Below are 18,735 nucleotides of genomic sequence, written 5' to 3' on the forward strand. Positions count from 1 at the left end.
TAATTTTAATGTAGCGCGTATTGAGCAGCAGAAAGCTGTATTGGGAGTTTTTTTTTTTGATGTTGCTCTACAATTTTCTCATTACACTTTGCATCGAATTATATTTGAGTTGATTATGACTAATTATGTACGTAATTAGACAGAATACTAAAAATAGAGTATCTCCAAGCGACGGCCAACAACATTGGTTCTGCCCAGCGACGTGGCATTTGCATATTTTTAAATCTTGGTGCATAATAGTTGGGACAGCCTGTATATGTGCGTGCATATATATATATATATATATATATATATATATATATATATATATATATATATATATTTGCTGACACCAAAAGTCCCCGTTCGTGTTATATTCGTGGTCGCGTTATTTATGTGCAAATATGCAAGAACACGCGATCAGGTATCGCGGAGCACGCACACGCGCAGAGGGTCTGCATATGGCAGTGTACTATCGACCAAAAAAGTTTACGGACCAAGGGATCTGACAAAGAGCTGAACATCTCCGCAGCCTCAAAACGCAACCTGGTATTTCCATTTCCAGCGTCTACTGGTATATGCGAACATTGTGATGTACGGTTTTACTGGCTACTAGGGAGTTTTAGTATAGCGGAAAACAGCAAACGCAAGGATTTAGCGTTAGTGTTGCGTTCAGCAAATTGCGCATGCGCAGAACACCTTACGTACGTACGCTATTTCCTGAATATAGCGGTCAACGCTAACACACTCAAGGGATTCCGTACGTAGTACAAGATGGCGGCGCCTGTTGAAGCGAGAGCCGTCCACTTCGGATCTATCGCGTCGTCGGCTTGCACTGTTCGGCTCATTCGTTCCCCACTAATGCTCGTGTTTGCTTTAGATTAGTGTGACGATGCTTCCACAGCGGCGTACAGGTGACAAATGGGTGTTGTTTTCGATATACGTTCTCGATTAGCGGCGGAGTAGGCTTAACGAGATGGTTTGCTCATGTTTGCTGTATCCGCCTCGAGATAGCGCCCAAGTGTATTTGCGTTAGCGTTTTGCTCCGTTCCGCTATCCTAAAACACTACCTTGTAGCCTTTCTTTGCGTTAGCGCACGCTAACGTAAGCGTTTTCCGCTATACTAAAGCTCCCTACTTTTAAAGGCTGCTCGGATATTTGGCGTTTTCCGAGATCCCGTGGTCTGTAAACTTTATTTGGTCGATAGTACGATAAATTATCGACCGCACAAACGCTCGTTTGCGCCCATGTGCCTTCCATGTCCGTGGTGTTGTACCCGCGCTACGACAAATTAGTTGCACATCCATCCTTCCATGCTCAGTATGACTTACAAATTGTGCGAGCACCACCGTACATGTGTTCACTAGAAAGCAGGGCTAGGAACTGTTCCAACACGCAGCTAAGCTGCATATAGTCCGCCTCTGAATTAAATCTGGTTCGCTGTTTGCTCTTTGGCTTTCTTTTATTGCGATAGCAATTATATGGACACTCAAAGCGGATTTCTGCCGCTGGCGTCGCCGCGAGGTTCCGTATGACGTCAAACGGCGATGAAACCGTCGCCGCGCGCCGTATGTGCGAGTGAAAGGAAAGCGCGCGCTTTCACGGGGAGCGAACGCACGGCGGAGAGCAAACGCGCGTTCTGCGCTGTGCTCCCTGAAGACTGCAGAATTAAGGGTCTTTTTACTTCTTTACAATCACCATATAGACAGGCTGTTTTAGCGAACACTTTCAAAATTTATGTAAGGTTGCCTGTGGCAGATAGCACAATTATAGTTAATGAGCTTTCAATTAAAAATTGAAATGCATAATTAACAAAAACTCACTAAATACGTTTTTAACTTTTAACTAATTACCTGATGACCCATATTGCAATTTACAAATTGTAGCCGTGTAGTTCGCAAGGCGGATCCACTTAGAATTAATTCTCAGGATGGCACCAGTTTCGAGATATCAATTCCCGAACTTTGCGGAGAAATGCATTCGCGTTCCAGTTAATTTTATGGTTCAATGCACAAAGCGACGTGTTGTTTGGAACCGAACTGGAACACCAATGCATTTCTTCGCTAAGTTTGGGAATTAATATCTAAAACTGGTGCCATCCCGAGAATTCGTTCCAAGTGGATCCGCCTTGCGAACTCCAAGGCTACAATTTGTAAATTGCAATATGGGCCATCAGGCAATTAGTTAAATTAATTAGTGAATTTCTTAAAATTTTTCGATTATGCATTTCAATTTTTTTGTGCAAGTAATGTCCGCCTCTTCGAGTAGACCAGCTCATAAGCTAGAATTGTGCTATCTGCCACAGGCAACCTTTAAGAATTTTTGAAAGTGTTCGGTGAAACAGCCTGTATATAGAGCAAACGCGACTTCTTCCGTCGCGCGAAAGGCTGTGGGGGGAGGGAGGAAACGTTGCGAGGCGAGTGTCCCGTTCCGATCTCGAAAACCTCCGAGCCGCCCCCTGAGGCACCGGCAAGTCACCAACGCCGCGCGCGTTCGGTGCGAACGCGGCGTCGACAGCAGTTCTGCGCGTTGCTGGTGCTGCTGCATATCCAAGTTTATACAGCTGATAAAACTACTATCCTTACTCCGTATAGCTCTCTACTAATTTGCTATCGCAATTAATGCTTCTACTTTCGGGTGAAACTGCAACATTTTTTTCCCTTATTTGCCAATCACTTTGTAGCCACAACTCATATTCTTGGATCCAACGTTTATCACTGCTATGTCATATGATCACTTAATTTTCTACCTTGCCGCTCCCGAGTGTGTCCCGTTGCGGTAATTTATTTTGCAGCGCTCGGGCTTAGGACACACATGTATTGGATCACAGAACAATAATCGTCATCTGTCTTGCGTGGCTTTCCTCTAACGCTGTCCGCCCGGTAATTCCAGGTCGCCAACGGCAAGAGCGTTAGCAACGTAACACAGCGTTCTTGACAGGAAAGAAGCAAGTGCAGTTTTCAACAAAGGAAACGCACGCAAGATAGACGACAATTATTGTTGTGGCAAAAATACACCCCAAAGGACGCTACTGAGTGTATGAGGCGTCTACGCTGGCATAGTCTTGCATGCCACAGTGACTTGGAGATTGCCATCTTTTTAAACGACTCGATAGCATTGCTCGAAATGAACATGCACTGTCAATTTAAAGCATGCAGCTGTTATCGAAGACGAATTTAGTTACCATTGTTGCTATTCGTAAAGTCGTAAATATGCTAACAATTTCCTTATTTATTACTTGGTGCTTTCAATTTTTCCCTTCACCTGTTAAATTCAAATACAAAAATAGCTGACGCAATTGTTTTCCAGAATGCTAACTGTTATACATTATTCCACTCCTGTCAGCCCTGTGTAAAGGCTGACAGTATCTGTAAATAAATGTCCTTAAATATTTAACTCGCACACCTGGTATTTGATGAAGCACATTTTAATGGCAGAAGCAGCTCACATTATCAAGGATTCGCAGAATGCAATATATATATATATATATATATATATATATTCTGAACAGTGGTTGTGTGGGAGTGACAGTCTCAGAGCACAAATGAATGCGCAGTGAACTGAGGTTAGAGTCGGGAAAACTCATCGAATTATGGGATTGAACATCCCAAAGCTACACACACACACACACTACGAGAGGCCATAATGGGGAGGAGGTCTCTAAATTCATTACAACCATTTCGTCTTTTTAATGTGCACCTAAATCTAATAACAGGAGTGTTTGCCCATTCCACCCCTATCGTAACATAGCTGTCATGACAGGAATTTAACTGCCACTTAGGCAATACGGTGGGTTGAGGAAAATGGCTCAGTGCACAAGGAGCACCATCGCATCTAGCGACCATAGTTGGTGAAAAGGATCTCCCCAATTCAACATTCATTAAATTAGGCTTCTCCAGATTATGGAGTGATGTTTACATGTGCCAAGCATTAATTCATATATCAGGCATAAGCGCCGTGTTCCAGCTTATGCGTGCACTTCCACTGGCGACCAAGTGTTAAGCTGGCAGGCGCAGCCACCTCGGCAATCTTCGCTGAAGGTGCATGCCCATTTTGATTGCGCCACCTTGCATAGCATACTCAACGCTGAAAAGTGGGCAATGCTCATGTTGGAATGCCTCGTATGCTGTGTGGTGGCTGGCAGTAGTCCGACAGAGCACCACAGGATAGGTTGCCCTCACTGGGCAACTTCGCCAGGCCGTACACGCATAACCGTCGCCATCTCTTGCCCAGCCACATTGCTTCAGCTGTATGGATAAAGTGGCAATCCATTTCATTGTACTTAGTTTTTCCTAACAAGTTCACTACACATCACTTATGATAATAGAGTAGAACGTGCACAACGGTTGAAAACAATTTCGAAGTAGTGCCTCTGTTCCAGACTGTCTCGGTTACACGGCAACACCAGTAAATCAAATCAGTTCTGGGCAGGTGTTGCACACTGCTCTGCAACAGTGATCATGTGTCAGGACGCACCTAGATCAGCACAAGTATGGCACATTTTTGGGTCTCCGTTACGATAAAGTGCAGATATGGTCTGTTAAAATGGCAAGATTTATCAGTGGCAGATGCTTTACCAACCCTTTTCACATTAGTATGTGCACATTACTAAGCAATAGGGATTTAATGTGTTCATAAAATGCCGAGCAGACAATACAGCAAAGTCTATGGCCAGCAACTTGCTAACAATTGTACTTACCTGGATTCGTTACCAGCAAGTATTTACAAAGACTACTACTACAGAGATGAGAGGCCAAAATGACCTTTATTTAGCAGCAGAATTTATTACTTGACAGTAACAAAATCTCTGCCAAATGAAGAACAATGAAGTGACGAATAAAAGGAGTTCAGAATCTGCCACGATATATCCGAAATAAATGCAGGTGTATTGACTTTCTTGCAGTGCTATAATAAAATGCCCATGTCAACAATCGCTCATAAAGCATTAATAGTGCCTGGCAGACAACAGCACTACAACGTACACGATTATATTGCTGTGAAGAACACAGCTCCAATACATTGGAAGATATAACAAAAGCCAGTGTGCAACAATATAAAGGAGACAATAAAAAACAAGCTAAAAACAAAAGACGTCCACAAAACAGTCTACGAAGAATTGACCCCTATATTATATTCGTAGGATATTGCAGAAACCTTATTAAAGAAATTGAAAAGCATAAAACAGTTTAACAACATGCTTCATCCAATTTGTTTCTGCTTCACGACAGGCTCGAGCAAATGGTAGAAATCACAACCCTAACCCTTCTGGAACACAGAGACGACGATGGTTCTTGTGCAGTCCGCACACACACACACACTTGCACACAATTATCTGCCAGCTATTAACGACATGTGGGCGAAAAAAGAAATGGCAGGGGAATTAATTATCCAAGACGATTACCTTCTTTTGTTTAACAAAATGAAATGAATGCAAAACCTAGACACATGGCACACAACAGTGCCCACCCGATAGTATGCACAAAACTTTGCTGGGCATAGCGCGTGTTAAAAAACCAGTTTCTTGGGAATCTCCCATGGGAATTCTTTGCGACCAAAATGTCCATATGCACTGGTGCTCTGGTAGATGGGGTTCTTCAGCTGCAGGTCCCTGCAAGATAAGAAATCCACAAGTAGGTTCACTTGCAATGCAACTCTATTCAGGAAATACAAATGGAAACGGATACTAGGCACAAGAGTGCTTAATACAATTGAGTGCACCCCAGCACTTTGATTGTGGCAACTATACCAGGTCCAGTAGCTAGACAATGCTCGCAGGAATACTGGAGCAGAATACTTACATGGTGCAGTAGGGTGCTAGCAGTTTAAATGCAATCCAAGCTGTTGTAGTACTTGATTAGAATAGTCTAAGAAGCAAATACTATCGGCTGAATTTCGGATATTATTCAGCAACTACAACAAAAGCAAAACATCCTCAGAAACACCAATGTTCAATTATGCTCTGTCAAATGTGATGCCAATGTCCATTACGTTAAAAGCACAGCATAGGATACTAGCATTGCATTTATCTTCTGCACTGATAATCTGGCTGTTAGGTCCTCCTGAGAGGCAAATCACTAAGGTTGCCCTGCTGGCTTGTGGTCACCAAGTTTCTCTGCGGTAAACTGTTTGCATGAGTCACCACAGGGCAGACAGCGCACCAACTTTGCAATCCTGTATGGTATCCAATGTCAGTAATCAATGGTCCAATGCTGAGGAACCAAAACTTTGGAGGGCAACACTGGTAGCTTAAGCAGTGCAATGATGGGCTCTGATACTGCAGTGTTAGGTGATGCATTGGTGAAGTCAATTCCATGGCAAGACTCAGTTTATTGGATAGGCAAAATTTGGTAGGCATGTACTGTGCCAAAGGCTGGATAGGGAGGCCGCTGTATAAGTAGACTTCCATCAATTCAACTCCAGTTAATTTGATCCCAATCGAAGGTCCCGGCCGAAGCCCAGACATTTCTATGGACACAAGCATTCATAGTTTTTATCCTAAAATTGACCTCCACCAAATAACTCGAACTTGACGGGTCAGGATGCACATGCCTAAGGAAACCCTAATAGCGACCCCTTGGGTGGCAGCATCTATCTTGGCAGGTCTTAGGGGACAGTGAATACATCGAACACGTTATACCTTGCTGAAAAACTATTGTTTGGCCAGACATAAGAAGATCAAAGGAAAACAGCTCGCAATGAATCATTATGGTACTATTACGCGTGCTTTTCTCCTTGCTAAAAAATCCGGTGGGCGTTAGATTTCTACTTTGTCAGCTCTAATGCCATTTCTACGTTTTCTACATTGAACAGATAGAAAGTCGGTGTGTGGTCAATTCAGGAAAGTTGTAGAATTGGGCAAATGATACCAAATAAATCAGCAGTGTGTTTCGATGTTTTTTCGGGCTTTTGTTTAAGACCTGCTGAATAATTGAACCAGTTTTGTAGGATTCATCAGAATCGAATTCATAGAAGTCGACTGTATGTGCACCCAAGCATAGTACAGTCGCCGAGGGATTTTTCGACTCCACGCTATCCGTTTTAGGAGGCCACCATGTTGAATTGTCAGTCGGCTTGCCCAGGCTTGGCTTCCAGTGGCCTGCTCATAGCCTCCAAGATTAGAAGACATACGCACGTGCCATCTTCCAGTCTCGGAGGCTATGCCCGCTCTTCCTTAGCTGACAAAACGCTCTAAGGAACGATACTTTCTTTTTTCGGTCAGCACTATCGTCATAGTCACTTTATGAAATACATTTTTTTTTTAAAGTTTGGCTGCTACTTTTCACGTGTTGCGTGCGTCTTGGAGACGCGTGCGGCTTCGCATTTGTGTGATTGGCGCCACCTCCTGTGCCTTCGCGATCAGCTCCGGCAGAGTGCCGTTGCCGAGCCGTTACAAAGTAAGCAAGATTCTCTTCTCCGCTGGGCTACGTGCCGAATGAGATGGCCAGAGCGAACGGTGAGCTGCCGGAGCTGATTGTGGAAATTGCGGAGGCCATCGTGCAAAGTAATGGGGCTTGTTTCTTAAATCTCTATGGCGATCGCCGCTAACGGAGATCGCCAATACAGTGACACTCTTGTCGACTGCATGCGGAGACGACGTCGGTCTTGCTCAAATCCAAGCAAATCTGATCGCCTCCAAGCGTAGTACGAGGCAGGCCATTATTAATGATTTTTTATGCCACTCTAAGCCTAATAATTTTTTTTAGGGTGAACGAGTTCTTCGGACTGTTTGATTTTTCTGGCTATTTTTCGGTCCCCACGAAGTCCAGAAAATCGGTTGGCGACTATATTTGGATAGCAGGCAAGACTGGCATGTCCCCATGCTGAACAGTCTAGGCCACCAAGTCCTAAATGTCCTACCACAGCATGCTGAGCCAATCAGTAGGAGACTACAGAAGGTGCTTGGCCATCAAGACGACAATTTGCAATACTCGTAGAGTTGGCTTGGGTGAGGGGATTGCTCCCCGTCAGTGCAGCCAAGCACAGCTTTCAAGTGCAGCAAGAACAACAAAAAGCAGAGGATAGATGAGACGGCACAGTAAGGGCAACATTTGATTGCTTATAAATTTGTAGACACCAAGGCATTCCGAAACACCGGAAAATTATTGAGAAGTGATGCCTTACAGGACACACTTTATATCTTTTATAAAGAGTGTTTGGGGAGGTGGCACTGCATCAAATCTCCTCGTAATTTGTCAAGAATGCTTGGCATCCACTAGTAGGTACAATGGAGCCAGGTAGCTTCTTTATTGTTGCGACACCACTGTTAGCCCCCATATAAATAATGTACAAGGACGGCCTAAATTTCTGCGATGCTACAGCACGCCGTCCAATACAGTGTAGAGCACTTATAACGTAAGTCGCCGGAGTCGCGACTATCCGCACTATAACCAAAGCAACAATTTTTAAGGCCCGCACATATGCAAAACATGTGCAGCGAGCAGCCACGCGTATGCGACAGTCGAGGAATGCAGCTAGAACGTTTGCATTCAATTTAGAGTCGAATCTCGTTAATTCGAACCAAATCACGCGGCGGCGCCTCCGACCAGCATTGCTCCGGCACCGCAAAAGCTTAGGAGAGACCCTTCAATGTCGCGCGCGATCAACAAAGACAAAAAAAGGGGAAAGAAAAAGCGCGGCGAAAATTTCACCCACTCTCAAATGGCAAGGTCGCCGATTTTGCGTTGCGCCGGAACATGCGCGACGTGCTGACGTCTCAGCCACGCTACCATAGCCACGCGTAGAAAATGGCAGTGAGCCCTTCTTTCTCCTTTATGCTTCCTCTACTTTCTAGTCACGTGTTGACCTTGCACGCTGCGGCTACGGCGCAGAGGGAAGCAGCGGCGCTGTCTCAGGCCGGCCAACGAAACTGCCCACGCTGGCAAACGCCCGTTTCCCCATAATGGCAGAAAACGAAATTTCGGGAAGCTGGCGCCGGGCCGGCTGGAGGGACGGCGCCTGCACGACGGCGGGGGCGCATGGTGACAGTTGAATGGCAGTTTCATGGTCCTCGCTCGCTATGCGCGCCGTGATATTTCATGACTCGCACTCAAGATTCTGGTTTCAGCCTCACTGGGTGTTCGTTCGCACCATGTGCCCATCTCCTCCACTTCGTCTCTTTCTTCCTCGACCACTCCTTGGGGCGCCCGTTTGAGGGGAGTGTTTGCTGTCTCCGCTGACTTCCGTACTCCCAGGCATCCGCACTGTAACCGGTATTTCGTTTCCCGCAACTGCACTATAAGCGATACGTGTATACATGGAGTGCTATGGGAAAATTAAGGGAGTCTGAAAAGACCGCACTATATCCGGTCCTGCACTATAAGCGGTTAAGTTATAAGTGGTCTATACTGTATTTCAAACTTTGCCTGCACAGCCGTGTGAAATCTCTGGCACCACTACGAGCAGAAAGGGTGGTATTACAGCGAAGCAGTCTACGGCTAGGATCCGGCATTTTATGGCGTCCGCGCAGAAAAACTCTCCCCTAAAAAGCGAGAGTAAATGAGCCAACAACAAAAGCAAATGCATATCCTCTGTGAATGCATGACGTAGTGCATGACGTAGTGTGCGCCTGATAAGGCGACCAAGGGGAAAGGGTTGGCACCCCTGGGCACAACTGTGCCAACGTGCTCGTGCCATGGCTCACGCGTTCGTCATCGTCTTCTTCCACAGCTGGCTCCATTGCCACTCATCACACCAGCGTAGAATTTCAGTTCTTTTCTGTCGTCGTAATAGGGAGGCCCCATTAATGGGGGGTATGAGCCATTCATTGTCTTACGTGACGGATAGATTTAATAACAGAGGTGCTACATGAAGGTGTGTGCGTACTTATCGTCCCAATGACCACCATCAGGACAATAAATATTGTCCCGATAAATAAAAACTGGTTCCAGTTTTCACAATTGTGGTGCTCTTGGTTTTCAGAATCGTCGCTATCATTGACTGCGCGAGCGTGTACTTCGAGTCTTGCAATATTTGCAGCTTTGTCTCAAACGACAGCTTTGCACTTTGTCGACACACCTACCTCTGCCTCCGCGACGCACTTCTGCGCACGCTGAGAGAAAGAGAGAGGAGACTGTAGAAAGGGAGCACAGATGCCGTTTGCTTGTCACTTTTTTTCCCCCCGTCTTTTCTTCTCTGGATGCCTGTGCGATTGTTGGCGACGCGGACGCAAAACAGCTGGCACCATTTCGTTGCACGCTGCGCCAACTTGCGATGCTTTCCGTGGCGTTCGCAATTCGCACGCAGGCGGCATCTCCGCGCTGTGCGTTCATGGCGGCAGATACGAACTGGCATAGGCAAACTTTTTGCCCCGTCCCAGTTAAGGGGAACCTAGCGACTGAAATTTCACGATTCTGCACGGAAAACGCTGCCCAGAAGGCAATACAGTAAAAGCTCGTTAATTCGGAAAATTGGTTATTTCGGACAAGTCCTTTGGTCCCGGCAGGCGTTTGCATTATTTAATGCAATGAAACTCTCGTTAATTCGGACGTATTTGGCCGCACATCGGGTAATTCGAACAACTCTCGGTGCTCGGCGAGCACGGAGCGCCACAAATGTGCGACGCAAACGAGCCATAACTAGAGTGTACTCTACCATAACGGCGCTAGCGTCCACCGAAATGAAGCAATGGAGTTTGCATCGCTATAGCCATCAGTGGAAATCGTACAGGAATGACAGCTACGCCAGAACGCTTCGTGCCTATTTGAACCTTTAAAGCTTTTATTCTTGCGTTTGCCGGCGCGCATAGCACCGCGTTGGCCGCGTGCCTTCAAAACTGCGTAGTCGCCATCCGTAATCGCGTTTATAGCGGCCGCGGTTTCCATCCACAGCGGTTGCGGCAAAAAGTAGTTTCGTTTGCACTCAGTGTCGGTGCCGTCAGGCAATGGAATACGAACTCCTTGAAAAGAAAAAAAAAAAAAAAAGAAGAAATTTGAGACATTCCACGCCGCCGCGTGTTGTTTTCCCATCCTTCTCCGCATCGCAAGCCTCGCGCGCCTCTGTCCCGTTGCCCTTCCGCCCCTCCGAACACGAATGGTCCACGCCAAAACAACGTAGCGTCCACCGAAACGAAGCGACGGAGTTCGGATCGCTGTAGTCGTCACTAAAAATTGTACTGGAATGACAACGCCGGAAGGCGTTGTGCCTATTTGTGCCTTTAAGCTTGCGTTTACCGCCGCACATAGCACCGTGTTGGCCGCGTGCCTTCATGACTGCGTAGTCACCATCCACGATTGTCTCGATAGCGGCCGCGATTCCGTCTGCCGCGGTTACGGGAAACTACTTTTGACTCGGTACGCACATCGGCCGCGTGCCTTCATAACTCGGTAGTCGCCATGCATGATCGCGTCGATATCGACAGCGGTTTCGTCCGCAGTTACAGCAAACGGTATTTTCGGTTTGACTCTGCGTGCATCGGCCGCGCGCCTTCAGAACCGCAAGGTCGCCGTGCCTGACCGTACTGAAAGCGGCCGCGGTTGCGGCAAGCAATAGTTTCGTTTTTACTCAGTGCAAAGCTGTCGAGGATGAAGAGAGAGATTGCTGTTGTGATGAGGAAGAGGCGCACCGTCTACATCGCGATGGGCGGCGACCCGGCGACATTGGCAACAAAATAAACGGGATGTGCGCGCGCTAGTGAAAAGCACGTTTTAGATGAAGACGCGCGCCGCGGCCGCGATGTGAAGGAAGTTGCGAGACCTTCGCCGCTGCGAGCTCTAATCAGTCGCGAGATGACGAGAATTGCAGCTTCCGCATTGCGTTTATGCAAAATAGAAACAGAAATAGCTGATTAATACTGCAAATAAGAGCGTGTTGACGTGGTAAGCATTTGTTTATTGTTTTCTTGATACCCTCGATAATTCGACATTCTGTTAATTTGGAGATTTTTTTCGGTCCCGTGAAATTCGAATTAACGAGCTTTTACTGTATTTTGATTGTTATATCAGATATGCAGTGAATAACATTGTTATACAGTGGAATCTCGGTGATACGATCACGGCTAATACGAATTTCCGGATACGAATTTTTTCTGTGGTCCCGGCCAAGCCCCATCACTTTGCAACGTGCTAGAGTCCGGTTGTTACGAATCGATTTTCTACCCGCGTCGGTTGATTCGAATAAACGCCGCTCCACCGACGGCCGGAAAGAGAACAGCGCGCAGTCACGCCCTTTCTCCCTTTCTCTTTTGGTGCGGAGGCGCGGACGCCGCGACTGGGCACGAAGAAATTGAAGCGGTGGCGCTTTTCTTCGTTTCGTGCTTTTCCTCCTTTTCGGCGGCCGCCCATCGGACAGAGTGGCTGCTGTGCTTCGGGCTGTGTTCTTTGTGTTTGCGCCATTTTGCCTAGTCGCAGCGAGCTATGTCTACCGAGATACGATGTCGGCTGATTCGCGCAGCCGTACGCCGAGGCGCGGGAGCCTCCGTTGGCGCGTCTTCCGTCGACTGCGTTATCGGTGCCGATAGCACAGGGCGATTGTCGGTTTCGCCGCCGGAGTCACACGGTGCAAGTAGCGCGGCACGTAATCCACGGTGCGAGGTAGCGCGGCATGTTCAGTCGGGTGCTCCTCCGTTTCTCCCGCTAACCGCCGTATTTTTCTTGCCGTAGGAGGCTTGCGCTTCCGTATTCCGAAGGCGTGCTTAGTCCGAAATTTTTTCTCCAACGAGCGACGATCCATCACTAACCTGGGAGCTCTCAGTAATCCGAATTGTGCGTGTCAAGTGAAGACGCCGGCGTGGTTTACGAAGCAGACAACTGCGATTGCCATCTTGCCCCTGCCACAGGAGCAACCAATGGAGAGACGCCTTTCAGCACGACAGCCAATCGGAGGCCGCTTTCATCGGAGGGTCCGTGTGACTACCTATCGCATACCCGCGCTTCTTTTGAGTTTGCGCGTTTGTTACAAGATGGCGACGACGTACGAATTGAGAAGCGGAACGGCGAAACTTTGAGCTTTCGAACGATACCAAGATGGTGGCGCTCGGTGGCGGGAAATACGAGATATGTCTCCGTGAATTGCGGTGATTTTGCGCGATTTAAAGCTGTTTTCTCGCCCTGCGCACTGAGGAATAAATCTTTTTCGGCCACTTTTAGCACGTTTTCAGCCAAACCATTTTGATACAGGGTAGATTAGGCGTTGCAGATACCGAAACGCGTGGTTTTCAGAAATAAATTTTTCTCGCGATTTTCGCGATCTGATGCTCTCACCCCCCCGTAATTTAGCTAGTTTTAATTGTTTCGATGATACGAATTTCGGCTAATACGAATATTTTTCGTGACCCCGTGAGATTCGTATCATCGAGATTCCACTGTATATGGCTTTTTTCTCATAGCCCTAATGCATAAGTTGATACTGTTGACTCACTGTTATAATTGATATATCGTTATATGTGGTATCGTAAGTGGACTGCACTGTAGTACACCCATGAGCAAAAGTATACGGACCAGGGGTGGCGCAATGAAGCCGATTTTTTCCTCTGCCTGGGAACGCAACTTGACATTTAGGACTGCAGTCCAAACTTGGGATTGGGAACTTTTCAGTGCACTCGTCAATTCCAGTTTATGCTTGTTAATTACGAAGAAATTCAGTTTTTTCGCCAACCCTGTGGTCCGTATACTTTTGCTCACGGGTGTACATACGGTGTTGCATATGCTGGAGAGAAGTGTAGTACTACAGCACTTGACATTTTTTGTAAGGGATGTCAATATGGTGAGCTGGCCAAATAACAAATGGGACCAATTCATACATAGACTGCCTAAAAGCAAGCAATTTTTTATTGAATGACTGGAAATTATTCAGTAGAAGTTACAGTGTAACCCTATTGATACGTTCACTGTTGTATTTTTTCCAACAATGTTTGTTGGAAATAAAGTCATTGTCACTTTTTCAGGTTGTAAGCCTACTGCTTGAGAAGAACGAGTTATGCCTTTAATTGTAGCTCTGCAAGCTTGAAACCGGCATTTTCCACCCTTTTCGTCCCGTTGAAGGGAACGGCTGCAAAGGAAAGCTTAAGAGACAACTAGCGTATTTGGTCAATGTTCGTTGCTTGACATGCAAAGCACAATAGGATAATTGATGGTCAGCGGCGGATGCCTGTCATGGTGACGGCGCCGAGATTAGGCAGGCGCACGGCTCATGACACTGCCCGATTATACCCGGCGCGTGGAGGGGCGATTAGTGGCAGCAAGTCGTGACGGGTCAACGACCTTTGCCGGTTACGCATACCTGCCAACCTCAAGACTTTTAAATTCGTACACTCACGACCGGGGGGGGGGCACAGGAATTTTGCCGAGGAATACCGTATTTATACGATTGTAAGTCGACTTGAATGTAGGTCGACCCCCCCAAAATTGCATGTCTCACAAAAAAAAAAAAAAAAAAGGGAGGGGGGAGAGAAACACCACGCGAGTGCATTCACACAAAGGAAATTTATTGATGGGGTTGCTAAGACTACTCATTGTCGCTAGAGTTGACCTCACTGGCACTGCTGCCGTCCCACAGCACGTCGTCATCAAGTGCGAGTCCACACTTCGCGAACGACCGCACCACGACATCGTGCGGTACAGCCGCCCACGCAGAGAGGACCCACCCGCACACAGTAGCCAGGGAGGCCAAATTTCCTTGCGCTGAAGCTGCCACTGCCTCACCACACGTTCACTGACTCCAAACTTGCTTCCCGCTGTGCAGTTGTTAGTTTCCTCAGCATAGAGGATAGCAGCCCATTTGAACGCTGCTGTGAATGAGCGCCGAAAGTTCTTGGCACTCATGACAGGCGCGACAATTCAGCACAACAGCAGAAGTGAGAGATGTGCGCGGCCGTCGAAAACAATCGTATTTCAAAGAAACGCTCTTCCGCCAACTACCATACCCCCCTAACGGCGGCTCTTCCACTAACTACCAATACCCCCCAAACGGCGGCTCTTCCATGATCGATGCTCCCACAAGAGCCGTGCGCTCGTGGTGCGCGTAATCAAAATGTATGCAATACGGTAAATTAATACGCTACGCTTCTACCGTAACCATGGAAACGTAGGTGCGAAGTTTCAACCACGCCGTAGCGCCCCTGATTTCTCATTTCTCTTGCCGCTACTAGCGGTACACGGTTCGGTTTCGATTCTAAGTCGACCCCCCAACATTGGATTGTGAAATTTGGAAAAATGGGTCGACCTACAATTGTGTAAATACGGTACGACTTCGCAAACACACTTGGAAGTACTGATGGAGTCTAGTACTGACGAGGCTTCGAGCACGCCATCACACTTCACAGCTGCTACGGCTACGAAACACCACAGTACTGGAGTCGCACTGCACCCGATGCAGCAGCACATCGCAAAAAAAAAAAAAAAAAAAAGTGAGGCCCACAAAACAGGTCATACTCGGGAAAAAAGCCTAGCGAAGGTGACAGGCGAGACGACAAGCCACAGCCTCCGATATAAAAACTGTGCCTGCCGCATCCACCCGAAATCGCCGTCGTCTCTGGGGGCGCCACTTATGTACAGGTGGGTCTCTATGTTGAGAGTAACGACAACCAGTGATGTCCGGCCATCATCGGGTCGTCCAACGATCTGATGACGACGGCAACGTCACAGAGTGAAAAATGTCCTTACTCTGCAGACAATAAAGGTTACAGCGCACACCACCATCTCTATGCGCTCCTATGCAAGTGGCGCCCCCGCCCACCAGCAACGGTGCGACTTTATTAAGAATTTAAAAAAATAATTTCGCGAATATAACCACTTTTCCGTAAAAATTGAGCCAACATTCGTAAAATTGTAAGACGGGTCCAAATTCATACATTTTACGGAAAATTCGGAAGAGTTGGCAGGTATGGTTACGGCGCACGGTTCCAAAAATTATTCGGAGACACGCTTTCAAGTGGTGTCAAACGTGACGAACGCGATTACGGTTAACCAGATGAAACCAGATGAACTTGCAGGCCTACTGGCTCTGAGCGATGACAGGACGGTGCACGACGACTCGTTTAGTGCCCATTAGTGCACAAAGCAGACCTCAAGAAGAGGGAATATCGGTGCTTCGTTACGTACATCACGTGTGGTCGCCCTGACAGCAAAAGCTAAGAGGTCCGCAACTACCGCTATTTCCCGGGGTGCGCGTGCCAGGCGTGTCATCGGCACAGAACGCGTGAATGCAGTACTCACTATTCACGTGCCTCTTTCCCATTGTAATTGTTTTGACAACTCATTTCGGAGATCGTTGCCAAGTGACCGTCGCGAAAAGCTTCTCTGAGCAAGCATTTACTGAACAGAGCCTAAAGTGTCGGTTGACAGCTTTCATTGACAAATGACCCGTAGCAACTACGCTATCGGTTTTTCGTATAGGTACGAGCGGAGGAGGGGTCACAGCAAAGGTCAATCGCTTCGGCTTGCAGGTGCTACCTGTGGCTTTGCGCGGGAGTATGTTTGCTATGCATTTGTAACCTTCCCTACTTTGTGAATTTTTTGTTTGTATGTTGTTTTTAGGAAAGGAGAAAACACCGTAGAAGGTGGTAGAGGAAAGGGTGCTTGGAAGAAGCGCAATACTGGAAATGCCGGCGAACCCCTCGCACGACGATCCTAGTACAGGATTAGTGATTGGTGCACCGGGAGACCACTCGCCAAGCCGGAGAACGATTGGGCTGTAAATGTTTGAGGTGGGGCACCGAAGGGTAGAAAAGGTGGCCCCGTTGCCCCGACGAAGAGTTCTGGACAAAGTATGGAGCTATGAACCATCGGCTCCGCCGATATAGGGTCGCCGTATGCGTTCCAGTCCCGCCTTGTATTTGTAATTGTATGTAAATAGTTGTAAATAGAAAGTGCTTTTCAATCGTCATCTATCTACTTCAATCTACCAGAAGCATCCAGCGAACCCGTCGCCGCTATCCTTAGCGGCAGTATCCCCCACTTGCGTAGACCGTGTCTGGCGGTGCGTCTCGGACGCCCAAGTGGGGAAGCAACATCCGTACCCTCGAGAGCGAGGGAGAACCTGGACATTACTCAGGTGCTACACTGTTATCGCAGTCCCTACCTAAAGCCCATTGGCTCCTACGTATTATGTTCCTGTTTGATACGTCACCGTTCCGTAATGTTCCCTCCTGCATCTTTAAATGTGGCAGTCGCATCAATTTAGCGGTGCAGATGCAAATTCTAAACTTATGTCGGAAGTAATCGACTATCAGTCCTCACAAGTGTGTCACGGCGCAGTTGCAGTTTTTGTCGGCTTCCCGACGTCAGCTTCGCCGCAATGTGGTGAAGCATGTTAAGAGTGGAAAGGGGCCACTGGCATAAACGTAGTAGGTGTCTTAATTACACACGCGCACAGCTGTTTCACAGCACTTTGACATTACTGTGGCAATTGGGGCCTCCCTCAGTTTTTTTTTTGTTTTTTTTTTACCATTGTCCCCTGATAAACACATCAAGTGTATCTGTACCGTGCGTTCAAAGAAACAGCTGCCCCTGCGCAACTGCAGTTGTCTTGCACAAGAAAGATTTGGAACAATTCTTACAGCCATCGTTCTTCCTTCCTCGATACTCCAATAAGTTTTGCATTATTCAGAAGAAATGAATAACCTGCAACCTCACCTTCATCTACCTGCAGCGACAGCATGACAATGGTTGGGATACGGACTGTCCAGGCCGCAGGCAAGCTATGTGCACACAAGCAAAATGCTGACAAACTTGGCCGTATTCTGCTATTTAAGAGGGGACGCAGCTTTCGCATCGCGAAAAATGGCTAAAAAATCGACTTTTTGAAAATCAAATTTTCCATTTCTATAACACTTATACTATCCGATTCCAAAATATCATCACTGAAAACCAAGTAGAAGTGCTCTAAAAAAACTGTTGCATCAGCCAAGGTGTCGAAAAATTTCGCGGAAATCGCGAAAGAATGGCGTTTTTCAAGCCACGATATCTGCGGAACGGCACAGCCGAGCGCCGCCATCTTGGTCTCGTTGGAAAGCGCATTTCTCCGTCTTCAAATTTGCCGCTTCAGCTATCTCCTCCATACAGAAATGAGCACACAAAAAGCAAATGATTGAAGGTCATGCCGGAGCCACCGATTGGCCGCGCCCATCACGTGACTCCAGCATGGTTCGCCATTGGTCCGGTGCTCGCTCCATGATGGCGGCGTCTGCACCGCTTGTTGCGGTCTGCTCGCTCCATAATCTCGACGAGTGTTAAAACGGGCGCTACGCGGACATCGCAGTAGCGTGGCTGATCCCGCTTTTTTTGGACGTCTCAGACCCGCGGCTAGGCATTCTGAGCATCGGCGACGCGGACTTCGCGAACAAGCTTTGGGCACGGAATCCTCGGACACGAGGCTAAGCCTCTTGCGTGTAGGCGCCTCCGACTTGGCGATCAAGAACATCGCGCGCGGACTTCTCGGATCCTTGCCTAAGCATTTCGTGCATCGGCGCCTCCGACTGCACAACTAAGCACATCGAGCGTCGGCACATCGCTCATCGAGTGTCGACTTCTCGGATCCTTGCCTAAGCATTTCGTGCATCGGCGCCTCCGACTGCACAACTAAGCACATCGAGCGTCGGCACATCGCTCATCGAGTGTCGACTTCTCGGATCCTTGCCTAAGCATTTCGTGCATCGGCGCCTCCGACTGCACAACTAAGCACATCGAGCGTCGGCACATCGCTCATCGAGTGTCGACTTCTCGGATCCTTGCCTAAGCATTTCGTGCATCGGCGCCTCCGACTGCACAACTAAGCACATCGAGTGTCGGCACATTGCTCATCGAGTGTGGACTCCTCGGACCC

The 18,735-nt window shown here is 47.6% G+C and overlaps 1 protein-coding gene across 1 annotated transcript in view; it reads right to left on the reverse strand.

The window, feature by feature from the left end:
* Positions 1-4,725: 4,725 nt before the first annotated feature.
* Positions 4,726-18,735, reverse strand: part of LOC119436488 (S-adenosylmethionine synthase-like) — a 32,147-nt gene continuing 18,137 nt past the window's right edge. The window contains exon 9 of the mRNA XM_037703352.2: positions 4,726-5,587. Within this exon, the coding sequence (XP_037559280.1) occupies positions 5,485-5,587 (103 nt within the window). The 3' untranslated portion in view covers positions 4,726-5,484. The remainder of the gene's footprint in view (positions 5,588-18,735) is intronic.

Source organism: Dermacentor silvarum, chromosome 1 (genome assembly GCF_013339745.2).
Source record: "Dermacentor silvarum isolate Dsil-2018 chromosome 1, BIME_Dsil_1.4, whole genome shotgun sequence".
NCBI lineage: Eukaryota > Metazoa > Arthropoda > Arachnida > Ixodida > Ixodidae > Dermacentor > Dermacentor silvarum.